Source organism: Rhinoderma darwinii, chromosome 9 (assembly GCF_050947455.1).
Source record: "Rhinoderma darwinii isolate aRhiDar2 chromosome 9, aRhiDar2.hap1, whole genome shotgun sequence".
Lineage (NCBI taxonomy): Eukaryota > Metazoa > Chordata > Amphibia > Anura > Rhinodermatidae > Rhinoderma > Rhinoderma darwinii.
This window is the reverse complement of record NC_134695.1, coordinates 62,446,518-62,473,843: the sequence shown is the minus strand read 5'-3', so window position 1 is coordinate 62,473,843 and position 27,326 is coordinate 62,446,518. Positions and strand designations below refer to the sequence as shown.

General features: G+C 41.9%; 1 protein-coding gene across 2 annotated transcripts; it reads right to left on the bottom strand.

Moving 5' to 3' along the window:
* Positions 1-3,039: 3,039 nt before the first annotated feature.
* Positions 3,040-27,028, bottom strand: NADSYN1 (NAD synthetase 1). 2 transcript variants are annotated; one of them, XM_075837958.1, is made up of 21 exons: positions 26,834-27,028; positions 24,272-24,332; positions 23,410-23,526; positions 22,326-22,379; positions 20,086-20,175; positions 19,071-19,122; positions 17,873-17,961; positions 17,405-17,522; positions 17,028-17,159; positions 15,177-15,251; positions 14,738-14,862; positions 14,608-14,656; positions 13,645-13,747; positions 13,363-13,531; positions 11,209-11,344; positions 11,012-11,118; positions 8,947-9,078; positions 8,786-8,855; positions 6,348-6,473; positions 4,553-4,729; positions 3,040-3,178 (listed from the first exon to the last, which is right to left on the bottom strand). In XM_075837958.1, the coding sequence occupies exons 1-21, from the start codon at positions 26,916-26,918 to the stop codon at positions 3,125-3,127; spliced, it is 2,121 nt and encodes a 706-aa protein (XP_075694073.1). In that variant the 5' UTR covers positions 26,919-27,028; the 3' UTR covers positions 3,040-3,124. The 2 variants fall into 2 exon arrangements, with proteins under 2 accessions (XP_075694073.1, XP_075694074.1); XM_075837959.1 differs by lacking the exons at positions 3,040-3,178; positions 4,553-4,729; positions 8,786-8,855 and having other exon boundaries at positions 6,360-6,473.
* Positions 27,029-27,326: the final 298 nt, after the last annotated feature.

Sequence of the window (27,326 nt, the reverse complement as noted above, 5' to 3'; positions counted from 1 at the left end):
TATTGAGGTTGCGCGTGAGTTATTAGCATGCAACCAAAAATGTCGCCCTTCCCTAAAGCTTTTTATAAGATTTCAGGAAGATTGTAACTTATTAACCCTTTGGAGACGCAGGCAATTTTCTGTTTTTCAGTTTTGTTTCCCCCCCCCCCCACCCCCTCGCCTTCCAAAAGCCATAACTTTTTTATATCTCTGTCGACATAGCTGTATGAGGGCTTATTTTTTGCCGGACAAGTTGTCGTTTTTAATGGCACCATTTAATGTACTGGGAAACTGATAAACAATTATTTGTGAGGCAAAAGACAGCAATTCCGCCATTGTTTTTTGGGTTTCATTTTTACAGCGTTCGCTGTGCGGTAAAAACGACATGTTAACTTTATTCTATGAGTCAATACAATTACGGCACTACCAAATTTATATTGTTTTTTTTTACAACTTTAAAAGCTTGTTAAAAAAAAATGGTTTTGTGTCACAATATTCTGAGACCCATAACTTTTTTATTTTTCCGTCGATGGAGCAGTGTAAGGGCTTGTTTTTTTGTAGGGGAAGCTGTGGTTTTTATTTGTACCATTTTGGGGTACATAAAACTTCATTAGGCCTCCAAGTTGCTATGACAACCATTGGCACCCTGTAATAGCGTTGCGGGGGGTGGGGTGGACTGTCAATGGGGGCTGCCCACCTTTTGCTAATGGCTTAGATGCCGCGGTCACTATTGACCTCGGCATCTAAGTGCTTAAACGGGTGGAATGGAGGTGACATACAGTCAACACTCGCTCAGCATGGAGCACACTCAGCCCGCTTCATACTTCCCTCTTGCGGCTGGCATGTTGTCAAGGGGTTAAAGCATAAGACCACCTTTGTTCATCATTTTACAGTATATGTACAGAAGTAATTACATAAAAGTTGAGTTACTTTGTACAGACATGACATTACTTATCTTGTTTGGATCCTGAGTTACATCTTGTATTATCCTCCAGAGCTGCACTCACTATTCTGCTAATGGAGTCACTTTGTATATTCATTACATTACTTATCCTGTATTGATCCTGAATTACAGTTTGTATTATACTCCAGAGCTGCATTTACTATTCTGCAGGTTGTTATTTGCAAACAGTTGACAAGCTTGTAGTGGGACAATTAGTTTTCTCTACAACATATTAATATACAGTACATGTGTTAAGACAATACTTCCCAGTATGCAAATCACCAGAGCAATGTTCAGATATCGACGCAGCAAGGAAATATGGGACAATTTCAGCTCTGAAGCCTGCAAAATTGGGAATGCAGCTCTGGAGTATCATACAGGCTGTAACTCAGGATCAGTACTAGGCAAGTAATGTAATATATTACAAAGTCAATGACATCTCTATGTACCGTAAATTATAAAATGGTAAAGAAGACCTTTTCAACCAATCACAACCATCTGAATACCCACCAAAAAAAGAATCTGTCACCAGAGGGATCAACTTAGCGGCTACACAGCGCCTTCATAACAGAGCGGTCAGGGGATCCCTCTTGGCTAGCATATGGGGTGTAATTCCTTATAGCCTCCAGTTTGGACATTAGTCAGCCATTCATTGGGTAACATATTGTTAATGTATCTATTAGTTTTTTATTATTATTATTATTATATCATCGAATAGATTTTACAGATAAGGCTCTGTTGCCTTGGAGGATCCTTGCAAATTCCGTCAGTTTTGACAGGCGCAGTACCTCTGCATGCCACACTAATCTTTCCGTTAAAACCACAGACAGAACCCTGACGGACTCCATTGTAAGTCAACTCGGTCCATTGGGCACTGGTAGTTTCCTTCGTACGACGGATGCTGCACTGCTTTGTTGCTTCCATTTTGCTCCCTCTCCTCTCTCAAAGACACAGAAAGAAATTTCAGCTGCATCCCCCTCCTCCCTGTTTTTTGTGTAGTGTATTACTCTCGATAGATTATATGTGGATCGAGGAGGTTTATGAGCATTTACAGGGAGCCTGCACACAGGGAGAGGGGAACTGCAAGCTGCTGGAAGGCGAGGAAAATTTTCTCTATTAACATACATACAAAGCCTAATTCACAAGCATTAGAACAACACGCACGCCATAATCTGCACATGTATTACCGTCTATTGATTCTTCTTCTTGAATTTGCACACATAAGCCTCTGGCCTTGTACTAAATTTCTACGACCTCTCATCAGTACGAAGCCAATGTGGAGACAGAAACTTGGAAGATCTCCGATCCCAAAGATTGAATCTGCTTATCATACTGCCCTGCTGTGGTGGGATTTGGTATTACCACACATTTATAAGTTTGTAATTTATTTTTTAAATTTCCTAATGCTGAAGATTCCAAAACCATTGAGATGAATGGAAATCCTGAGAGGTTATCTAGCTCTCATTGCACATGTGGGCTGTCATGTGGGTGTTCCTACCTCAGTGTAGGTATAATTTGACTAATTCAAGTAGGCATAGAAGATTGGGACTATGACAATACCATACATCAGACTAAAATACATGGAAAAAGAAGCAGGGAAAGAGCAGGAAGGAGAGTGTAAGGAAGTTTATACTTGTATGCAGGTCAGTGACCAGGTGACTAAAGACAGTTCTTCATTGCCTCAAAAGTGGCTGACAATGCTTGCAATTTCCTTTGCAGCCAACAACAGAGTTAACCACAAAGTTTAATACTCTGCAGAATAAAGATGGTCAATGCCTTTCTTTGCATTTTCAAGGTCAAAATTCTGTGCTGGTTAAATTCATATCTGTATAGATGAGTTTTGCTTTTTTTGAGTTGCTAAATGATATAATTATGACTGCATGCCGCCACCACTAGGGGGAGCTGATTTCATATGGATGTATACAGCTAATATTGAACTTAATGGCAGCTGTATTAACTGTATGCAGTGAGCTTCTAGTCACACCACTGGTGAAAAGTTACTTATGTGTCTGGAAGAATTTGTATGGGACAATTTCCAACAAAGTCTTTTTACTAAACTCACAAATTAAGACAAAAGTTAGATCATTTAATGGCGATGATCAAAATCCCAGTAATAATCATGTTTATATTTATTTTATTAAATCAATTATTTGCTGCATTTAAAGACACAGGGCATGTTGAAATGTATTAAGAAGGCATCTCTCAATCTACTTCTTCACACAGCTCCCCCTTCTTACAGTCCTCCAGACTTGATACCTGAAGAGAAATAAATCTGCATTAGATCCACATGTTAATGCTATTCAGGGATTATTGATGTGGAAAAGACTCCACGTCTAAATGTGTTCTAATTGTATATAGAGCGCAGGAGAGGGATGAGATGGAGAGGACGAGATGGAGAGGAATAGATAGAGCAACAGGGAGAGAGAGAGAGAGAGAGAAGGGGGAGAGTGGAAGCGAGGGAGAGACGGAGGAAGAGATAGCGAGGGAGAGCATGAGAGATAAAGAAAAAGAAAGAGTGAGCGGAAGGGAGAGAAGATCAATCGATAGCTGTTGATGATAGATAGATAGATAGATAGATAGATAGATAGATAGATAGATAGATAGATAGATAGATAGATAGATAGATAGATAGATAGAGGGCTGCCCTAACCATAGGGCAAATGGTGCACTTACATCGGACCCCCTGGCAGCGAAACTATTTTCAACTCTATCTGCGTCCTCAGTTGAAGACTATGGCAGAGTTGGCATCTGGTTGCCTAGCAAGTGGATGCGGCCATCGGTAGGAGCCATGACAATTCGATGGGAATCCGCACTGGGAATACAATGGTGGAGCAGGGAGAAGTCGACTCCCTACTCTACTATTCACACAGTAACGCCTGGCGCAAACAGGCGTGATGCATTGAAGTCATCACGCCTGCCTGCGCCAAGCAACACACAGAACAGACCAGAAAAGACCTGCAGAGACATCTCCTCCATTCGTCATGGAAACGGGGCTAGGTGAGTACTTATATTATTTTTTGTAGGAGGCACTATAGGAGCATTATACTGTGTGAGGGGACCCTATAGGCGCATTATACTGTGTGGGAGGCACTATAGGCGCATTATACTGTGTGTGGGCAGTATGGCCGATTTATACTGTGCGGGACAGTATGGGGCCAATATACTGTATGAGGGGGCACTGGGGGAATTATACGGAGTGGGCAGTATGTGGGTATTTACTGTATGTGTGGGACACTATTAGGGCATTACACTTTGGGGGGCCGCTATGGGGTCATTCTTTTACCTCTTGATGGAAAGATGGGGGAACCCGCTCTTGACATCTTTACACTGGGCCCACCAATGTGTTAAAAGGGCGATAGAGATAGATAGATAGATAGATAGATAGATAGATAGATAGATAGATAGATAGATAGATAGATAGATAGATAGATATGATATGATATGATATGATATGATATGAGATAGATAGAAAGATAGATAGATAGATAGATAGATAGATAGATAGATAGATAGATAGATAGATAGATAGATAGATAGATAGATAGATAGATAGATAGATAGATAGATAGATAGATATGGGGGCTTGGTCCCAAACCAGTTACATAAATATAATACTAAAAAGAGTAATACCTGTTCATCAATACAACAGAATTGCCATGTCCACGCTGCATTGTACAGGAATGGTCGTAGATCAAATCGGTTATCATCAGGACTGTAGCTCTCGGCATGGTAGGACGGGGTCAGTGTGGTCATCTTGTGTCTATTAATGGAGTACATGCGGAAGAAGTGCTTCACTTTCTCAGCGACCTGAGGTGAAATGTACAAATAAAGTAAACGTATTTAAAGAGGCTCTGTCACCAGATTTTGCAACCCCTATCTCCTATTGCAGCAGATCGGCGCTGCAATGGAGATAAGAGTAACGTGTTTTTTTGTTTTTTTTTTTAAAACGAGCATTTTTGGCCAAGTTATGACCATTTTTATATTTATGTAAATGAGGCTTTCTAAAGTACAACTGGGCGTGTATTGTGTTCGTTACATCGGGGCGTTTTTTACTTCTTTTACTAGCTGGGCGTTGTGTATAGAAGTATCAGCCACTTCTCTAAACAACGCCCAGCTTCTGGCAGTGCAGACACAGCCGTGTTCTCCAGAGATCACGATGTGACGTCACTCACAGGTCCTGCATCTTGTCGGCCACATCGGCACCAGAGGCTACAGTTGATTCTGCAGCAGCATCAGCGTTTGCAGGTAAGTAGCTACATCGACTTACCTGCAAACGTCGATGCTGCTGCAGAATCATCTGTAGCCTCTGGTGCCGATGCGTCCTCGCTCGTCTGACACGATGCAGGACCTGTGAGTGACGTCACAGCGTGATCTCTGGAGAACACGGCTGTGTCTGCACTGCCAGAAGCTGGGCGTTGTGAAGAGAAGTGGATGATACTTCTATATACAACGCCCAGCTAGTAAAAGTAGTAAACACGCCCCGATGTACGCACATAATACACGCCCAGTTGTACTTTTACTTTAACCACGCCCAGTTGTACTTTAGAAAGCCTCATTTACATAAATATAAAAACGGTCATAACTTGGCCAAAAATTCTCGTTTAAAAAAAAAACAAAAAACGTTACTGTAATCTACATTGCAGCGCCGATCTGCTGCAATAGCAGATAGGGGCTGCAAAATCTGGTGACAGAGCCTCTTTAAAGATCTGATATCCATTCAGTTTAGAAATCACAAGAAGCAAATAGTTATGAGAGCGCTCCAATAATCCTGCCGGGTGCAGAGTTTAGAATTTATCACTTGTGTTTTTATTACTTGTGGATCTAAAACTGTTTTTCGCTTAGTCCTCACCACACAATAGAGCAAGGTAGGTCCATCTAGTGGTCTTTACTTTCACAGACAAATTTTGTGCTCCAGGGTTTTAATTACAAATATCCCACCGTTTTGTGTATACAGCTCCTAAGCATACCTATGTGTTCCAATGATACATCTTCTGCTCCGTCTGTAGGTTAGCAAGAAGCAGGGGCCAGGTGAAAAAGAGTAACACATAACTACAGGATCAGACTGCTCACAAGCTTTGTGTGTAATGGTTTCCATGAAGCAGTCCACATGGTCTACAACCTCACATGGTTTGCATAGGAGCCGTACACACAAGACGTTAGATGGTATTTTTAATCAAGACTATTGAAAAGTTGCTTCATTTTCTTAAAGGGTAACTAAACTTTCAAAAACCTTCTGACATGTAATAGTGACATGTCAGAAGTTTTGATCGGTGGGGGGCTGAGCACTGAGACCCCCACCGATCGCTAAAACGAAGCGGCAGAATAGATTGAGTGATCATATACATCAAGTTTCTGATACACAATGGCTGCACACAATATACAAAGCTGAAATAAACGTCAAAAGGAAGATATTCACTTTACTTACCTGTCTAGGTGAGATGTCCCTCCACATGAGCAGTAATTTACAGAACATGCCATAGGGTCCAGTTTTCACGACTTTCCGCAGTTTCCCATAAACAGACAGCTCGTCATATGTCATCCCCATATCATCCTGCAGGGGGCATAATTAACAATCAGTAATTACATGCTTATCAAGTTACACGGCACTACATGGCTGTAGATAGCAGAAGACATTTCAGGGTAGTACCTTGTATGAAAAGAGGTCACTAATCCCATATATTCTATGTTTTCGTCTCCTCTGTGTGGAACCCACCATAATGTTTCATAACGGAGTATTCTGGCTTTGGCACACAAGCACCGGTGCAGGGCTCGTTACAATGCAGTTATCAGGGGCGGCTTTGGCATTTCTGGGGCCCCAAGCTAGGGGCCCGAATAAAAAAAAAATGTTTTTGCCCCGTTAGAGCCCCCTCACAGTACTAATGTACCCTCTAGGGGACCAAACACAATTGTGTTGGTTGCGTAGTGGTAAAGACCACCACTGCGTGCACCTGTGTGTCCATCATATAACCAGGACAGATTTTCATCGCCTGGAAGTAAACAGTTCAGGTTCCCATTTAATGACTACAAGCAGAGATCTTGAAAACCGTGAAGCATCGATACACAACATATATTAGAACGTACAACCTTTCATTATACAATGAAAACGTTTTGCTGGCTAAAGCCGGAATACCTCTTTAAATTGCTTTGGACAATTCCTACGTGTTTGAAGCGTCTCTTCACAATAAGTTAATCATAATGCGTCCCCTTGTTGGGAATCCCAGTGATCAGCTATAACCTGTACGAAAACCTGTCAGTAAGACCCCTTTCACACTGCGTTTTAGCCTTATGGTAAATGTGCGCGTAGGGCGGTATACGACGGATATACAGTTTTTTGCTGGATAGAATTGCATAGTCGACTATTCTATCCACATGCATCCAGTAAAAAAAGAAAAACACATATACATTTAATGGATGCCATAACAGCCTATAGGTGAAAATGGACAACCCCTTTAAGTATTGTCAATATATATATATATATATAGATACGTATACGTATAAACACACACACACACACACACACACACACACACACACACACACACACACACACATAACCAGGACCTCTTTGCGGTCTGTTTTTGCCAGTAGCTTGAAGGTCTCGGGTCCCAGTGCAAAGAATTTAGAGAAATGGAGATGTATTCATTTTTCTATTCTATGAGATGACATCATGCTGTATAGGTTCTATATGCGAGGTACAAATGATTTAGTAGTCAATTGAATAGCATGCTGTTTTTCTCCAGAAGTGTAGACACTCCAAGACAGAGGATAGGCAATTTTTATATGCCACTTGTTTTAGCACTCGGCGGCCCTGCTCTGAGTTTGCGTGGTCTACAGCTTTGTGACTGAGCAGTTGTTACTTCTAGATGCATCCACTGCGCAATAATAGCACTTACAGGTGACCGGAGCAGATCTAGCAAATAATAATAGCCCATACAAATGACCAGGGCAGATCTAGCAGATAATAATACCACTTACAGGTGACCAGGGCAGATCTAGAAGATAATAATACAACTTACAGGTGACCAGGCAGATCTAGTGGATGATAATAATACCACTTACAGGTAACCGGGCAGATCTAGCAGATAATAATACCACTTACATGTAACTGGGCAGATCTAGCAGATAATAATACCACTTACATGTAACTGGGCAGATCTAGCAGATAATAATACCACTTACAGGTGACCGGGCAGATATAGCATATAATAATAGTACTTACAGGTGACCAGGCAGATATAGCATATAATAATAGTACTTACAGGTGACCAGGCAGATGTAGCAGATAATAATAGCACTTACAGGTGACCAGGCAGATGTAGCAGTTAATAATAGTACTTACAGGTGACCAGGCAGATGTAGCAGATAATAATAGCACTTACAGGTGACCAGGCAGATGTAGCAGTTAATAATAGTACTTACAGGTGACCAGGCAGATGTAGCAGATAATAATAGCACTTACAGGTGACCAGGCAGATGTAGCAGTTAATAATAGTACTTACAGGTGACCGGGCAGATCAAGCAAATAATAATAGCACTTACAGGTGACCAGGCAGATGTAGCAGTTAATAATAGTACTTACAGGTGACCGGGCAGATCTAGCAGATAATAATAATACTTAAAGATGACCAAGCAGATCTAGCAGATCAGAAATTTCACAAAATGAGACTTTTGACAGAAGCATCCATGACTTTTGACACGTACTACTAGCAATGTGTGTCTATAGAGATTGCGTGGCTGTGTGCTTGATGTTATGCTCCTGTTTGCAATGGGTGGGGCTAAAATACCTGAACTCAATAATGTAACTACATAAGTATTACTTTATTTTATTATTTCAGGCATTTTCATTAGTTTTTGATATATTACCTCATCTGTCTGGGACACATGTCCATCTGTAAGCGGCTCCAGTTCTGCAGTGGGTGGGGCGGATAAAATGCTAAAATGTATATATAAAAAGGAAGGGAACCTGATCAAATCAATACAATCATTGCTAATGTAAAAAGGTCAAAATACAGGTGACCACCCACCTTGTCAGTGCAGTAAGCTGGAAACTATCAATACAATACTGGATGAAACCTCTCAGATCTGTTTTACTAATCCCCCCAATGGGGTTTAGATCGGCGCTGGAACAGTCATATTTCGTGAGATATCCTCGGAGACTGTAGAAGATGAGAATGGCCAGACTGTTACATTTGCAGCACATTAACAGAAGGTTATATACAAAAAACAAACAAACAGGTTCTTGCTTCTATTTACTAAGCCCGCTTCTCAAGTATTCCAGCAAACTATCCGAATATTCATACAATATATTGTTAGCTGGATGGAATGTAATACATCAAACCACGGGTACACAACGAGGAAGGACCTCATAGCAAATATCAAAATGGGCTCCCCTTCCCCTGATCCTAGGACAGGAGGGCTGCACACTAGTTTTTCCCATCCCCTGTCCCAATGCTTACATGACATAATACTGTAGTGCTCCTCAGGCTGGGTGTCACCCTCAGAGGAGCTTTGCTGAGGGTCGCACCACTCATGAGTAAGGTAGCTGGGGCCAATCTGGTTTTGTAACGCCCCCTACATTGGCCAAAAACCAGGAGCTTCGACTACGGCAATGTTTCCCAACCAAAGTTCTTTCAAACTGTGGGATTCCTTGGAACATGTTTAGGGGATCCCTGAAAGAACTGTTGTTCTTTAGGAGGGGCAAGTGTGACCCAGGCCCTGCATTTGCCACCGATCACCGTAGTTGCTGAGCAGCAGCGGCGTAACTATAGGAGTCGCAGCACTCGCAGTTGCGACCGGGCCCTGAAGCCAGGGTGGCCTTTGGCACATGCACCAGCCCCAGTTACATTTCCATATACTTAGCCTCCCCGCTCTTGAGTCGGGTCCTCTTTGGCTCTGGGTGGAGCGCTGAATCCGGACGCCGGTCAGTGCTATGATGTTGTATGCGCAGCGCACATAACATCCGGACGCTGAATGGCGTTAGAAGACGACCCAATTCCGAAGCTAGGAGGTAAAGTATATGGGTACTGTCTACTGGGGCCCTGTATCCATGCTTATCATGTTTGATACTGTCTGCTGGGGTCCTGTATCTAAGCTTATCATGTGTGATACTGTCTGCTGGGGCCCTGTATCTAAACGTGTGTGTGATACTGTCTGCTGGGGCCTGTATCTAAGCTTATGTGTGATACTGTCTGCTGGGCCCTGTGTCTAAGCCTATCATATGTGATAATGTCTGCTGGGCCCTGTATCTAATCTTATCATGTGTGATACGGTCTGCTGGGCCCTGTATCTAAGCTTATGTGTGATACTGTCTGCTGGGGCCCTGTATCTAAGCCTATCATGTGTGATACTGTCTGCTGGGGCCCTGTATCTAAGCCTATCATGTGGATTACTATCTGCTGGGACCACTATAGGCTGGAAGACAGGAACAGCAAAAGTGGTCGCCTTTACAGTAGGTATGGGAAAGTTATAGGGGTTCCCCAGGAGAGGAACATTTTTACAGGGGTTCTCCCATGGCCTCAGGTATGTACACTTTTGCATTAAACCACAACGGCTTTGGCTATTAGGTAGTAATGCTGTAGTAATGTAAATATTTTTGATTGGGGTTGCCATGGTAGATGTACGTGCATGGACTTCCTGTCATGTGACCTCTGCACTAATGAATGTGTTATTAGTGGAGGTCACATGACAGGAAGTGGCATATAAGTCTGTGAACATGGCCGCCCCATGAACAAGCAAAACATTTACATTGCTGCAGCGGTTAGGAGATCAGGAGGAGAAAAAATGTAACAAGATAATTATTACTAAGCGTCATTTTTCTTAATAGGGTATTACGGACAAAAACATTTATCACCTATCCACTCGGTCAGGCGGCTGGGACCCCGGTCAACCGATATTCGCAGCCCTATGACTGGGTTTGAATGGCTCGCTGCCGCTCCATTTAAACTTTATGGGAGTGTTCTAGCGACCGGTAAGGGATCGACCACTGGGTACTTCCGACAGTGGACAGGTGAATGGTTGGAATACCCCTTTAATTAAAAACTAATTTAGCTACATAATTTTTTTTACAAATAATAAATAATGTGTTAAAACCTTTCGTCGACATTAGCTGAGCCCAGAACCAGCAGACCACCGGGTGAACCACGCGTCCAAAGACTTAGCTGGGCAAATAAATAGGCGATTACCATCCGTATTCTAGCCTGGAGAGACACGAGGCAAAATATATATATTATCTAAATTAAGAACTAATTATTATATCTTCTTAATTATTATTATTACTGTTCTATTACCTGAATATTCTGAAGTGCGAGATTCTCTTGGCCACTTCCTCCATGGACACGAAACTGAGGAACTTTACCAGTCACCATAGTAAATATCCCGATAACCGCTTTAACAGCTGTATCAATGTTTGGGGTCAGGTGATAGCTAAAGATAAAAAAAAAAATTGAACATAAACACAAAGAAAACTCTGGTGAGGAAGAAAGTTACTCTCCGTAATTATTAAAAGGGTTTCTATCTGATCAGTGGAGTTCTGACTCACGGCAGCCCCGCCAATCAGAGGAACGATGGGGCCGCGGTGCTCGCCTGTCCACTTCATTGTTTACCAGTCACAGCGCCGTACATTTGGTAGTGGTTGTGCCTGGTACTGCAGCTCATTGAGCTACAGTCCCAGGCACAACTACTATTACGGCGTTGTGCCTGATAAACAATGAAGGGGATGTGGTGCTCGCTCTTAAGGATTGGCCATCAATATTATATTTCCAGAAAAATCCCTTTAATTAAACAGTCCTTCAAACTCTATAATAAATATAAGTACAGAGCTTAAATGAGTTTCGGTAGCTGCTTAGGATGGCCAGGAAAAGGCGATCTGGTACCCCAGGCAGATAAGACGAATCCCCCCTGATGGTTATATAAACATAAGAAAGCCCAAAAGCTCGCCCACACTTAGCCCATTGCCACTGCACACAGTTGCCATACACTATGTCTTAGCCGTGTAGACTGTGAAGTCTTGTACCACTGTACCAGTGTAAGAATTTGACACTGCATTACGCTTTCTTGCAGATCTTGTTGAAAAACCAACAACATAGAAAATGCAAAAGAAAAAAAATTCCCAGCAATTCCTACTTTAATCTCCTTCTCTACCTTGATCCTATTTTGTCTCATTTTGCAATAAAAACTGAGAAATATATAAAAAGTCATATATTCTGTGCGTCCCATGAGATCAGCCATTTGCTCCTCCTTCTCCTCACAATCCTGTCCCTGGCTGTAAGACAACTGGCTGCAGCAGGAGCCTCCCCACTGTTCTGTCTACAATAGGAGACAAAGAACATTAAGCTCCATCCCTTGGCTAAGCCTCACCCCTCAGCTAAAAATGGAAGAGATCAAAAGACAATGAACTATTGTGTTTTCTGCAAGATTTTTACAAGACTGATGGATTCAGGAATATGCAGAAAATCCTACATACTGACAAACACTGTGGATAAGATTCTCTCCTGTTAAGCATTATTATTTCATTTTTTTTGTTCCTTTAAAGGGAAGTTGTCACGATTTTTTTTTTCTTTATATATAATATTGCTTTTAGTATGTTATTAAAATACATTTTATTTGTTTGTGTTGTTGTGTTGTACTTTTTTCTTACTTTTACTTCTCTATGGGAGCTGCCATTTTTTTTTTCATCTCTGTATCTGTCCATTAACGACACATACAGAGATGGAATACGGCACATACATCCCCATAGAGAATGCGAACGGGAGCCGTTCCTTTCACTATAGCGTACACCGTCTGTGTGGGAATGGCGCATGAGCCGCTCCCACACAGACCAAAAGGCAGGTCTTCGGCAGAGCGAAATCCAGCGCCATTTTCATGTGGACCGGAAGCCGTGGCCGGACAGTAAGATGACGACTTCCGGTAGCGGCTTCCGGCCACATGCGAAGGCGCAAGGAATAGGAGCGGAGGTGGCAGCGGCGGCAGGAGCAAGTAAGTTATGTTTGTGTATGTGATGTGTGTATTATGTTCGTGTTTTACTGTCTGATTACCACTGTATCTAATCCTCCTACACTGTGCATTCGCTCAGAAAATGGCGGCATACAGTGTAGGAGGTTTGAAGATTCAACCCCCTCCTTCTCCTGGCACTAGCCAGGATAAGGGAGGGGGGATTCTGTGAGGACACTAGAGCGAGTGTGTCTACCCCAAATTTGCAGCATAAAGCAATGAGGTTGCTTTACCACATTGTCAATGCTGCAATTTTGGGAATTGCTCCCTCTAGTGACCAGCACATGGAAATGTTATAAATTAGAATCTAATTTATAATATTTCCTGACCTGTGAAAAAATTAAAAAAATTCAAAGAATGTGTAATCACTTAAATACTAATTGTTTAACTAAAAAAAAAAATAATAATTTCTAGCGACACATTCCCTTTAATTGTATGCATTCATCGAGTACCTGCCTATTTGTTCCGACAACGTCCTGGCTCGCTCCCTTGTTTCATATGAGGAGTTCTCTGTAGCCATGTAACAAGTTGTTAAAAGATGGCTGCAAAGTTCCTGGGGCATCCTGGGCACATACAACTCGTCACCCACTATTTGACGAACATCTCTTAGCACTTCTTCATCTTACGAAAAAAAAAAAAATATTTGCGGGTATTTGAGTTGGTAGCAGGGAAAGGAGTTAGATTAAATTAGTTGAAAGTTGGTATTGTTTTTAAATATGAACTATGTTACTTACTGCCCGTATCCGCAGCCTGACAAACTAGGCGACACATCGAGAATACAATACCCGCTACTGCAGAGCTATCCACACCACCGCTAAGAGGAAGGAGGAATCCCCCCTGAAATACAATATGAGACACAGATTGGACTCCCAGTCCACTATACACAATTAAGGTAAATACTGAAGGGTCAAAATAGGCCAAGAGTGTACATAAAAGAAGGCTGACATGTCGCATCCTCTCCTTCTACTCCTTCCGTACTGCTGTTATAGGGGGAGATCCAGACTACACAGCCAGACTGTTGTTTTAGGGGGTGCTTCAGACTACACAGCCAGCCTGCTGTTATAGTGGGAGATCCAGACTACACAGCCAGACTGCTGTTATAGGAGGAAGGTTCAGACTACACAACCAGACTGCTGTTATAGGGGGAGGTCCAGACTACACAACCAGGCTGCTGTTATAGGGGGAGGTCCAGACTACACAACCAGGCTGCTGTTATAGGGGGAGGTCCAGACTACACAACCAGGCTGCTGTTACAGGGGGAGCTCCAGACTGCACAGCCAGACTGCTGTTATAGGGGGAGGTGCAGACTACACAACCAGGCTGCTGTTATAGGAGGAAGGTTCAGACTACACAACCAGGCTGCTGTTATAGGGGGAGGTCCAGACTACACAACCAGGCTGCTGTTATAGGGGGAGGTCCAGACTACACAACCAGGCTGCTTTTATAGGGGGAGCTCCAGACTACACAACCAGGCTGCTGTTATAGGGGAAGCTCCAGACTACACAGTCAGACTGTTGTTTTTAGTGGGTACTCTAGACTAGACAGCCAAACTTTTGTCATAGGGGGCACTACAAACATTGTTTTGTCTCAATGTACACAAGTCTTTTACAACTTTACTTATTTTTAGGTTTTACAAGCTACATGTTGTTCATTGTAAAGTGAACTTATACTTAAAGAAATAATAACAAGTACTGCACCTGTTTACTGCGTCGTAGATAGTCCCAGAGCCAGCACGCAGGTCCAAGGCTGCAATCATAAGCATTACAGTGAAAGATTACAAAATGCCACCCCTTGTTAACTCACCCTATATGGTCTAGTCTCCAATACCTTATTTCTTCAGCAGGGGTGTGGTACTTCCACTGGATTGGCTCAGACGTGAGGGTATACACATCATCAAATGAGGACAGAGAGAAGTCCACGTGTACTCTGTGATAGGGGGGCACTCTGCTCGCCTACACAAAACAAAGCTCAACATCTTAACTTTTATGGGGGGGTTATGAGTTTAGAAAAACAGGTCAGCTTATTTTTCTCAGAAGCAGCGCCTCTCTTGTCCATAGGATGTGTCTGTTATTGCAACTTAGTCTCATATAAATGAATAGGGCTCAAATAGAATACATGAGGGTTTGTGTTTAGGGTACATATTTAAGTTGCACGTATCATGTTAAAAAAAATTATATTTAACAATTAACTTTTAAGGGTACAATTAGTTAATTCCTGTAAAACTCTGGATAACATGGGGAGTAATGCAGGCTGAAAAGTCCCTTACTGAAATGCAGCGTGATGACATGTGAGCCCTGTAACTGCGGACATCTTCTAAGTCTAAAGTGGCCGTAAGAACTTCCTGTGGAAAAAGAAAAAAACAGGGATCAGTTCACACTTTATGGTGCAGTTTTTATTATTAATATTTTTTTTTTAGGCAAAACTTTTAAAAGTTTTTTTTCAAGAGTTTAATATGGATGGTCTATCCTTAGGATAGGCCAGTAATAATTTATTTGTCGGGATACTATTCCAGGAACTCCGCTGATCAACATAATAAAAGGGGTTGTGGCATGGTTTACTCAGACACAGCGCCATACATATGGTATGGTTTGTGCCTGGTACTGCAGCAAAGTCCTATTTTGGAGTCAGACCCCCACCGATCATATATGCCATCAATATTAAACTCCTGGAAGACCTGCTTAATAGATCCAAAAAAGGTGATTCATAAAGCTATCAATTATACTTCTCTTCCCATTAGCCACCATTCCTGATTTTAGATATAAAAAGAAACTGCATTAAGATAGAAAGTGTCAAAGTCTAAAGGTACATATTATTACTATTAATTGTACATGGTATGCAGTATATATCCTAATCATATGTTGTTTTACTATTCTTAGTGTTTAAAGGGTTAATCCATTTTGGACCTTTTTATTACAAGGGACGCCTAATGATATGCTGATTATTGAGTGTCCTGAAACTGGGAACCCAGAAACCAACTACAATCTGTGAGTGAATCTTGTACCAAGTGTTTTATTTCCCTGCAGCGCCTCCACAGGAGAAATGAAGCATTACACAGTGCCCATTGATCTCAATGGGCTGTGTGTATAATATACAGGCAAGCTAATTCCTCCAGAGCCAGCGACACTCTTTGTAGTCATTGTCTTCTGGTTAGTAGATGACGGTCTCAAACAGGTGATCCCCCTCTATCGACTAATAATTCCCTAATGGGGTATATGAAGATGGGTTTTCTAAACCCGACAACCCCTTTCTAGGTGGAGCCCATCAATTAAATTTATCTTATCACCAGCCCGGTTACCTACATCACTGAACATTAATTCAATCTTGTTGGAAGTCCAGAACTTTAACAAAATATAGTTTGAGGATACCTACTTCTTAATTTGAATGTATGAAAATATATAAATAAGCTGGCCATACACATTAGACAGTTGTAGGCGATGCTCGAACGAGCGTTAATGCCACGAATATTCGTTAAGCTGGCAGCTCCATGCAAATTTCAGTTGATGTTGGCCATTATGGTTGTGCAATGTGCCCATACAAGTCCGATGGGACATTCAAATTACCGGCTGATGTATGGCCGGAAGTGAGGTAACGCTCCTACTCTCCTCCCTGGTGGGTTGTCATTTGCAAAACGATCATGTATAGTCACACAAGTGACCCACACACATTCAAATCCTATTGCTACTCAGACAAACGTTTCCAACACGGCCAACTAGTGTTTTTTTTAAAAAAAAATTACTGTCAGCCATTGGTTGGTATGATCATTTGATTCATTTTCGAATAGTTGATCGTTCGTTATCGTCCTCTTTCATCAACTTTCATCTAATGTAAATTGCCAACTTAACTCTAGGACCTAGTTTTAAGGGAACATGAAGTCGAAAGTCTGCAGCTGATAAAACAAAAATCACAGAGAACATAGAAAAGATACAGGAGGTTTTAGCGGATGTCAGCCTCGTCTCCAGCCAGAAATTTCAAAGTGACGTCTACGTAACCGTACGAAGCAGAAAGTCCCTTAAAAGCTGTCCCTTTTATACTTCTGGTGGGAGACACAGTTGGCATCATTTTGGGAGGTATCTTGTAAGTTTACTGCATGAATATAACTTATGGGTAATAATCTTACCACATTTTCAAGAGAAAACTGGGAGCCTTGTGATACAATGTCTCCATTAATGGAGATCATTGAGCAGCCATCAAAATACAGTCGGTCGCTGTCACAGCCCCTCAGATTGGAAAGAAGATAAATACCACCATTCTGTAAAATTAAGTAATGCAAAGAGAGAGAAATAATGCTCCTAAAAAAGAGAATTTTACAAAGACGACACAGAAATGAGTGCGAACCCAACTGAATATGTAGGATTTCTTCTTCCGTAAATGCCACCTAGACGGGGCAGCAGAGGAATCGTAGCTCCATAGAGAAGACTCAGGGCTCTGACCTCCTCCTTTTACTGTCTTTTATGAATGAATAAATACAGTGACCGGTACAAATTTTGACTGTACCTTTGTAGTTGTAGACTTGACCAAGTCAACTCTCAGATGGGCTTTCCTCAATTCATGATGACTCCCAGAACCATTAGTGAATATCTCCACACCATCCAGACCCATGTCGATGTGGGGACTGCAGTTGAAGAAGAGATTGACAGGTCTCATTGCATTATGGTCATCAAAGCGAGGACGTACATACCATTGAAGCAGACAGTGGGGCTCTTATGACCCTGGTTGGTCCCATTCCCAATTGGGCAGGACCCCTCTCAAGAGGAACTGCATTGTCAGCACGGGAGGAGAATTGACCCAAGTGTCATGGAAAGGGTGTGGAGGTGGAAATAAACACCAGGCCCTCCTGCCCTGGATGTCAAAGCCCAGCACCATAACCAGATGCCCATTTTGAACTTTGCTATGGGCCCCCTCCCTTTTATATTTGCCACTACATGAAAGGATAATTCAACTGCATATGAAATAATATTTTACCTATTAGGTGCCCACAGCTCTTCACAAATCTCAGACCCGAGGCATGTGTCTTTGGTTGCCAAGACTGCATCACCAAATGGTACCGTGTCCTAGAAGAAAGTCAAACCCATTTACATTAATGACACTACGGGATATGGACAATTTATTTTGTTACTTATTCGATCCCCTCTCATTTTACCTATGTCCTAGTTATTTCCCTGCCTTGTGTCCTAAAGGTTTAGCTTGTGTATTCCTGCAAAACGCAATGCCCCCTAAAAAAACCATTATATTCTGTGGGGTGTATGTTCCAAGGTCATATAGGTCCTCTATGTTAAAAGAGTATTTCTAACTAAAATGTGGAGATTCCCATATTTACTTTAACACCATGTTGTATTTAGGTCCAAAATTTAGTGCTGATTAATTTCTTAATATATCTTTACAGTGGTCGGATATTAGTTATCTTTCAACTTGGTCTATGCAGGGGATTCGGGGTTCTGTATGAGAAAAAAATGAAGCTGATCAACACGAATTATGAACCTATTAAGATAAAAAAACAAAAATCACTTTAAAAGGGGTTGTCTTGTTAGAAACCTATTTTTATACATCCTATTAGGGAATTCTGAGTTGATAGAGAAATATCCTTTTTTCAGAATCCTTCTCTCTCGCGAGTTGAGAGCAGTTACAAAGAGCGCTTCTCTCTCTGGAGGACCTGTTCTGTCCTGTATCACACAGACCACCTATTGCTATGGATGAGCACTATGTAATGCTTAGCTTCTCCTGTGGTGGCGCTGCAGGGAAATTGAACACTTACTGACACGTTTCCCCACAGATTACAGTTGATCACACGGGTCTCAGCAGGGGGGCACTTTGCCATCAGCTTATTGTTAAGGGACCCTTTTAACAAATAGGGTTTCTCCAAAGCGGAGAACCCCTTTAGAGTCCCTACTTACAACTTCCTCATGGGAAACCAGCTTAAATTATTTTTTATTTTTTTTTCTAATATACCTCAACTTCCCAAATGACTGTATTATCAAAAAGGTCAGGGAATTATATTAGATTGAATTATATATCTTGTTAAACTGGACAACCGTTTTTTTATTTTGCAGGTTCCTCTGTCGTTCACAAAAATCAGTGGAAATCTTATGCCATGGGAGAACCGGAACACAGAACTGTGCTGGAGGCACTATGTATTAGAAAATAATATATCTACAAATCAGACCTGTCCAGTGATCTTCTGAATAGTTCTTGGAAGAAAGTGATCCTCAATTTCTCTAAAAGGCAAGAAACATGGTGACACGATAAGTCCAGTAGTCATTTTAATGAAGTCTGTGATGTGATATCACAACAAACAACGGCGTACTACAAAGACTTCCTATTTAAAGCATCCTTCCCAACATTTTAATCCTAAACCATGGGGTACTTATGAGCATCACCCCCATTTTGCCTGGAATGCCCCACAAACTACTAGAAAAGCCCCTTGCAAGGGGTTTTCCCATCAGAGACATTTATGACATATCCATAGAATATGTCATAGATGTCAGATAGATGCGAGTCGGGAATCACACACATCAGCCACAACATAGAGCGGCAGAACCGGGTTTAGGGGGTGCCGTTCTAGAGATAGGTGCGGGTCCCAGAGGTGGGACCCGCATCTATCTGACATTTATGACATATCTTTTGGATACGTCATAAATATCTCTGATAGGAAAACCCCTTTAAATACAAAATTGCATAAACCCTATCGTTTTTATGGTCCCATTCAAAATTAAAAAGTTGTTTTAATATATACAGAACTGTTCAGCGATCTGATTTAGACAAAAAAACTGATTACAAAGCTATTATCTGTAGGTAAACCTGACAGTAAGTGTTTAATTTCCTTGCAGCGCCACCACAGGGCAAAATAAGTATTACCTAGTGCCCATTCAAATCAATGGGTTGTCTGTGTAATGCAGACCAGGACAGGTCCTTCAGACACCCTTTGTAGCTGTTCTCCATTCTGCCCAAGAGATGAGGACCCTGAACAGAGGACACCCCTGTATTAACTCAGAATTCCCTAACAGGGTATATCGAAATAGGTTTTCAAGACTGGACAAACCCTTTAAGACAGGGATTTCTGTCATTTGTACCTTCCATCAGCCACCATGTAATTGTCTCCTTTGCTATTGTTTTGAATTAATTTGCTCTGGTCATTCAGCTCATTATTTGGACTCATTAATATTGTTCTAGGACTCTACCTTGATTTATTCCATGGTGTGAACCACCGCAGCTCCCGGTAATTCCCAGCATTAGCCATCACCATTTTTGGTCGAATAAGAAGTATTTTTCTGCAAAACATACAAGTTATTATTTCCTAAATCATCATCAATTTAGTCTAAAATGATCTAAGAAAAATACATTGGGAGTGTGCAGGAGCTATGGCCACAACAATGCTCTGATATATTTCACGCTCTATTGAAGTTACTGGGTTTCAGCTCTTGGCTATACCAAGCTACAGGAATCCATGAATGAGCGCTGTTCAGACCCATAAATGTGTATCGCCCCGAATACCCCTAATGCTTTATAAAGTGGGCAACTTAATGCACTGGCTTCACTGCAATCGTGAATTGCGAAATTTAACTAATTGCCTATCCTTGGTAAGAAGCTTGTAAGTCAAATTAAAGTTTAACGTTTAAAGGGAACGTGTCATCAGAAAATAACCTATTGTTTAAGTTAAACATATTTTTTAGGAATTGTTAGTGATTTCTTTAAATTATTTTCTAAGTCATTATCTAGATTTAAAAAAATTCCTAAAATCTTCCAGTTTTCACTTTAGCCACTAAGCCTCACAATAGACCGATCCTTCCTGTTCTGTACAGATTACTTCTCAGCTGTCATCTCATCATCACAGGCAGGATTTCAATGAGAGGTAACACCTCTATATAGATAATGTCACAATCCGTGGGTATGTGGACCCACTAGGCCGCACTGCCCATAGTGGAGTAGCAGCTGGCCAAACAACAGTCCTAGTACAAAAGTACATTTAATGGTCCAGACTGTAATGGAGGTTCGGCATAGATGAAGTTGTAGACACCAGACGTGGTGTATATCAGCAGGCGTGACCGGTGGCACAACATGACCCCAACAGATTAAGGCACAGGAACAGATATAGCACGGGATACAGGATACAGGTAGCAGGCACGGGAATAACGGAAACAGGATAACACTAAGGGACCATTTGCTAAGACTAACATAGGTAAACACAACAACACTCAGGCAATGAATGAAAGGGTAGAGCCCTTTTTATAGTCCAGGGTGATCATGGGCTAATTACAGATTTTCCTCATGAGTGTGCACTGGCCCTTCAAAGCCGGGCATGAGCGCATGCGCGCACCCTGCGGGAACTAGTGCAATGATGCGGAAGTGAGTGCCAGCGTCTCTCAGGAGGGAGATGCCGCCCGGTACTCACTTGTTTATAGACGCGACCGTCGGGGGGCAGGTAAGCACAATGGTCCGGGGCTGTAATGTTACAGATAACACAGGATCCACCATTCATAATAGACTCACCCTTCCTGTTCTGTAGAGATCACTTCTTAGCAGTCATCTTATTATCATCACAAGCAGCATTACAATGACAGGTAAAATCTCTATATATAGACAACACAGGATCCACCATTCATAGACTGACCCTTCCTGTTCTATAGAGATCACTTCTCAGCAGTCTTCTCATTATCATCACAGATAGGATTACACTGACAGGTGACACTTCTATATAGATAATACAGGATCCACCATATTTAATAGACTGATCCTTCCTGTTCTGTAGAGATCACTTCTCAGCAATCATCTCATTATCATCACAGACAGGATAACAATGAAAGGTAACACCTCTATATAGATAAAACATGATCCGCCATTGATAATAGGTGATGGACACAGCTCCCCTTCTCCACCTCCCTGCACAATGACCTCTGCACAGGTCACAAAGCATGCCTAGAAAACTCAGGTCAATGGGCGAGCTCCAGACTTTTGTTTCCTATGGTCCACGTGGCTGCTATAAAGCATATCTGTAAATGCTGTAATCAGCCACTCAGGCAAGATCCACCCCAATAATCATATACAGAAAATAGAATACAAAAAATAAAAAAGGGATTAAAAAAACATTATGTTTCTCTATCTGGCTTTATTTAGGAAAAAAAATATAGCTGATGCATTTTCTTTAAAGGGTTATTCCCATCACAGAAATCGTATATCGCTAGGATATGCTATCACTTTTTGATCGTGGGGGGTCTGACGGCTGGACCACCACCAATACTAAAACTAAAGGGGACGCAGCGCTGCTTTAGCTCCCTGCTCAGCGGTACTCCCGGACACTCACTGTGCAGGAAACTGCAGCTCGGCCCCATTCACTTCTATTCTAGGGAATCACTTGGGCATTTTCGCGGAAACCACCCAAAAGAAAAACTATAAAGCAAATGTAAAATAAAATTAAAATTACTTGTTGAGAAATATGACTCTGCAGTTGTATCGCACATTTTTGTGTATCACCGGCCTGTAATAAATAGAAAACAATGATTAAATTATATAGAAACAGATTACTTATCACTTATGCCTGGTTCTGTAAAGCCACTGTACCCCCCCCCCCCCCATATATATTTGTATTTTCCACTTGTAATTAAAGAGGTAGTCTCATTTTGGACTGCAGCCGTTTCAGCGATCAGCCGGTCCTGGCCAGACATTTCCCCTCCTTATAGTATTACATGGCGGCCATTCGGATGAATAGCGGTCCATGTAGTAAATGGACATCCCAAATCCACCAGAACGGAAGTCATTCTTAGGGCTTGTTTACACGAGCGTGTTATTCATCCGTGCGACGCGCGTGATTTTCACGCGTGTCGTACGGACCTATAATAGTCTATGGGGCCGTGCAGACAGTCCGTGAATTTTGTGCAACGTGAGTCCGTTGCAAAAAACTCACGACCTGTTCTATATTTGTGCGCTGTTCGCGCATCACGCACCCATTGAAGTCAATGGGTGCGTGAAAACCACGCATGTCACACGGAAGCACTTCCGTGCGAACAGCGTGATTCGCGCAACAGCAGTAAAAAGTATGAATGAAAACAGAAAAGCACCACGTGCTTTTCTGTTTACAAACATCCAAACGGAGTGTCATAATGATGGCGGCTGCGCGAAAATCACGCAGCCGCGCATCATATGGCAAAACGCACATGCTCGTGTAAACGAGGCCTTACAGAGCAGCTTTCCGTTCTAGCTCATAATGGGGGTCTCCAAGCGGTGAGGCAAAGGGTCACAGGACTCATCACAGCCCTCCAGATCCTTTGTTCTTGCAATTGTCAGAGATTTCAAGTCAAGGACTTCCACTGATCATTTCTTGTCACATGCATCAATGATGTAAAAAATTAAAAAAATGTGGATCGTCACTTTAAAACTTCTTTGCTAGAATGCTTAATATATTTTGTTTTATGTATCTGGCTGTTTATTCATTTATTGATCCTCAGCCCGCCCCCCCCCCCTTCGCTTAGTTCTCAGATGGGTATAGACATTAGCATCTTCATACTCACATTCCCACATCGCAGATGATGTCACTGGTTATAGGAGACTCCAGAATTTTAGCCAGAACTTGAAATGAATGCAATATTGTATCAGACTCAAAAAAATGATCCGAGCAGCCATATCCACTGTATGAAAAGAAACCATGTACAGAATATTGTCTATAGGCACCTGTGACAATTGGGTTTTATGAAAGAGGAGACCAAAATGCAATGCAATGAATATAAAAAAAAAAAACAAACGAGATAAAATGATGCCCCCCCAAAGGAAACGGACAGAACCTACACGTCATTTTCTTATCTTTGTATATTATCTTGTTTTATTATCTCCTATAATTGTTTGCTATGAGCATGAACTCAGATTTCCCTGTCCGATTTTTTGCCCAGCCACTGCAGTAATTAAAGGGGTTGTCTTGTTATAAAAACTCCTTTTTAGATTACAGTCAGACTAGCGATCAGCTGATCACCACAGATCGAGCTTCAGAATCAGCAGCTAGCCATACATATTCCCCACAGTGGCCTCTACTGGGTAAATGCGGTATTACATGCAATGTATTCTAATGTATGGCTGACTATGTAATATATGGATGGACTGCCAGAGCAAGAGCTGCTCTTTGTTGGAGGCTGTCTTCTCAGGCTGATATAGTGGGGCTCCTGAGTGGGGGACCCCCTTCTACAACATCCATATGCCCTAATAGGGCAAATGGGAAAGGGGTTGTCTTCCTGAGACAACCCTTTAAATGAAACATAATGTCCATACACTGAACCTTCGACCTATAACCAAACAGGTTTATTTATTTAGGTGGAGGGTTTGGATTTTATGCTCACATGAGAGAAAAGCACAAACACCCCTGTTAAAGACTTAAAATCTCACCAAATTTCTAGTTCTGGACCCAGGCGATACCGAGCTCCTTTCTCTTTTGCAATCTTAATACCTGCAACAAAAAAAAGGATTTCAGGAATATAAATGCAGTAAATGTGTCAAATTGGAGATGACAGAAATCTACCAGTTGCGTGAATTCACCCAATATAGCAATGGCCAGACATTTGGGGCAGATACATGAAGCAGTTCTGACGTTATGTAAAAACTGACAGGGGGGAAAACAAGCAGGAATCCATCATCTGATACGTGACGGTGACACCCTGGAAGTTAGGAGTTTGGATCCCTTGTAATTTCTTACTTAAAGGGGAATCACGTGGCCCACTCCACAGCCATTCACTGGGTCCACTAGCTTTATTTTATTAGGGCATCTGAGGCATTTTTTGTTTTTCTTTGTGGGGAGGGGTGACCAGAAGAAGTGGTCCAATCCATATCCATTTAGGCTGGGTTCACACAACCTATTTTCAGGCGTAAACGAGGCGTATTATGCCTCGTTTTACGTCTGAAAATAGGGCTACAATACGTCGGCAAACATCTGCCCATTCATTTGAATGGGTTTGCCGACGTATTGTGCCGACGACCTGTCATTTACGCGTCGTCGTTCGACAGCTGTCAAACGACGACGCGTAAATTGACTGCCTCGGCAAAGAAGTGCAGGACACTTATATACATTATATGCAGGACACTTATATACATTATATGCAGGGCACTTATATACATTATATGCAGGACACTTCTATACATTATATGCAGGACACTTCTATACATTATATGCAGGACACTTATATACATTATATGCGGGACACTTATATACATTATATGCAGGACACTTATATACTTTATATGCGGGACACTTATATACATTATATGCAGGACACTTATATACATTATATGCAGGGCACTTATATACATTATATGCAGGACACTTCTATACATTATATGCAGGACACTTATATACATTATATGCAGGACACTTATATACATTATATGCAGGGCACTTATATACATTATATGCAGGACACTTCTATACATTATATGCAGGACACTTATATACATTATATGCGGGACACTTATATACATTATATGCAGGACACTTATATACATTATATGCAGGGCACTTATATACATTATATGCAGGACACTTATATACATTATATGCAGGGCACTTCTTTGCAACGTAATTTGAGCCGTTCTTCATTGAAGTCAATGAAGAGCAGCTCAAGATTTACGAGCGTCACAGAATGCGAGGAGGAGCTTTTACGTCTGAAACGACGCAGCTGTTTTCTCCTGAAAACAGTCTGTCATTTCAGACGTAAAAAGCACTTCTCGTGTGCACATACCCTTAGTGAGGCAGATAGCTTGATTGATTTAGGGCTTCAGGGTCTCTTTAAATTTTTCTGGGTGTCCAGCAGAACTGCAAATTTACACCCATGCCATTAGGTTACGGCCACACGGAGCGGCACTGATCCGGCTGATATGCAACCAACAACCGCACCGGCACCGTATTGGGCGCGGCTGTCAAATAGACTGTTGATGGCCGCGCATAGTTGCGGGTTAAACGGTCCTTTACCTGCAAAACTGTGTGCCCATTAATTAATACACCCTTTATGGCTGCACAATTTTGCAGATAAGGGCCGTTATACCTGCAACAACGCGCAGCCATCAACAGGCTGTTTGACAGCCGCGCCAAACGTGTCGGCGCAGTTCCTGGATGCATCGCGGCCGGGTCAGTGCCGCTCTGTGTGGCACTACCCTTAGGGCCAATAAAGATCTGGTTTAAAACTGGACTACTATCTCACAAAAAAAAAACATTTGTTGTGGTGTATTCATTGTGGCTGAATTCACACACAGCGTTTCGCTGCGTTTTTTTGGTGCATTTTTAATAAAGTCTTTCGTGGCTTTTTTATGCATTTTTTTTAGTGCAGTCAGATGTTACATTAAAGTCTATAGTAAAATATCACGTGCACTACACACAGCTGCGTTTTGGTATGTCGTGTTTTTGAGGCAATTTTGTGGTCAGTGGCGCTTTTTTCAAAACGCAGCATGCTCTGAGTTTGGCGTTTTGTCCGGTGTTTTTCCCATAGGCTTCCCTATAGGACTTCAAAAACACCATAAGAAACACATGTGCAAAATGATACTGAATGAAAAACGCCATATAAAAACGCTTCTTACATTTGAAAAACGCTAGCGTGTTCAGAAGCGTTTTTGGGTGCAGTCAGACATTTTCTGTGTGTGAACGAGGCCTTAAAAGGGTATTCCGGTTTCAGCATATAAATTATTTTTTTCTATAATAAAATGTTATATCATTTTTTAATCAACCTCTCCTTTTTTTCAACATCTGTGCTTGCTGTTATTCAATATGAATATAGTGCTTAGCTTCTTATACCGTATCATCTCATGTAATATACAATTATATATACACCTACTGTAATAAAATGACAGCAAATATTTACTATAGTACATTCACCCTCCCATGTATACAGCCGAGGATCATTATACAACAGGCAGGCAATACGATGACATTGTCACATGTTCTGTCTGCCTGCAGTCACTTACTATGGAGGATTCTATGGAGATTCCCTTCAAAATCCAGAGCCCATTGGTTTAGGGAGCAGGTTGCCAGTGTGACCTTCCTGCCCATAGTGCAGCAGTGCGGGCAGCGCCAGGCTCAGGGCAGGATCTACAGAACTATTCAGACTGATACATTGTAACCCTGCACTGATCCTCTGTGACAGCACTTCCTCCTGTGCCTGACACCTCCCAGTGGCAGCAGATCACTTCCTGCTTATTACAGACCCTCCTTTAGTTGCCAGTGTGTTTGCATTTCTTTATATATTTTATACCTGCAAATAGCTGTTCCTTTAGGGCAGTGAACCCCAACCAGTGCCTCTCCAGTTTTTGCGAAACTACAATTTCCAGCATGCCCTGACAAATGCAGGCTTTCAGGACCTGCTGGGAGTTGTAGTTCCACAACAGCTGGCAAGTTATGGGTTGGGGTCCTGTGCTATAAATCTGACTTTGTGCTTGTTATTTCCCTCCAGCTTTATAG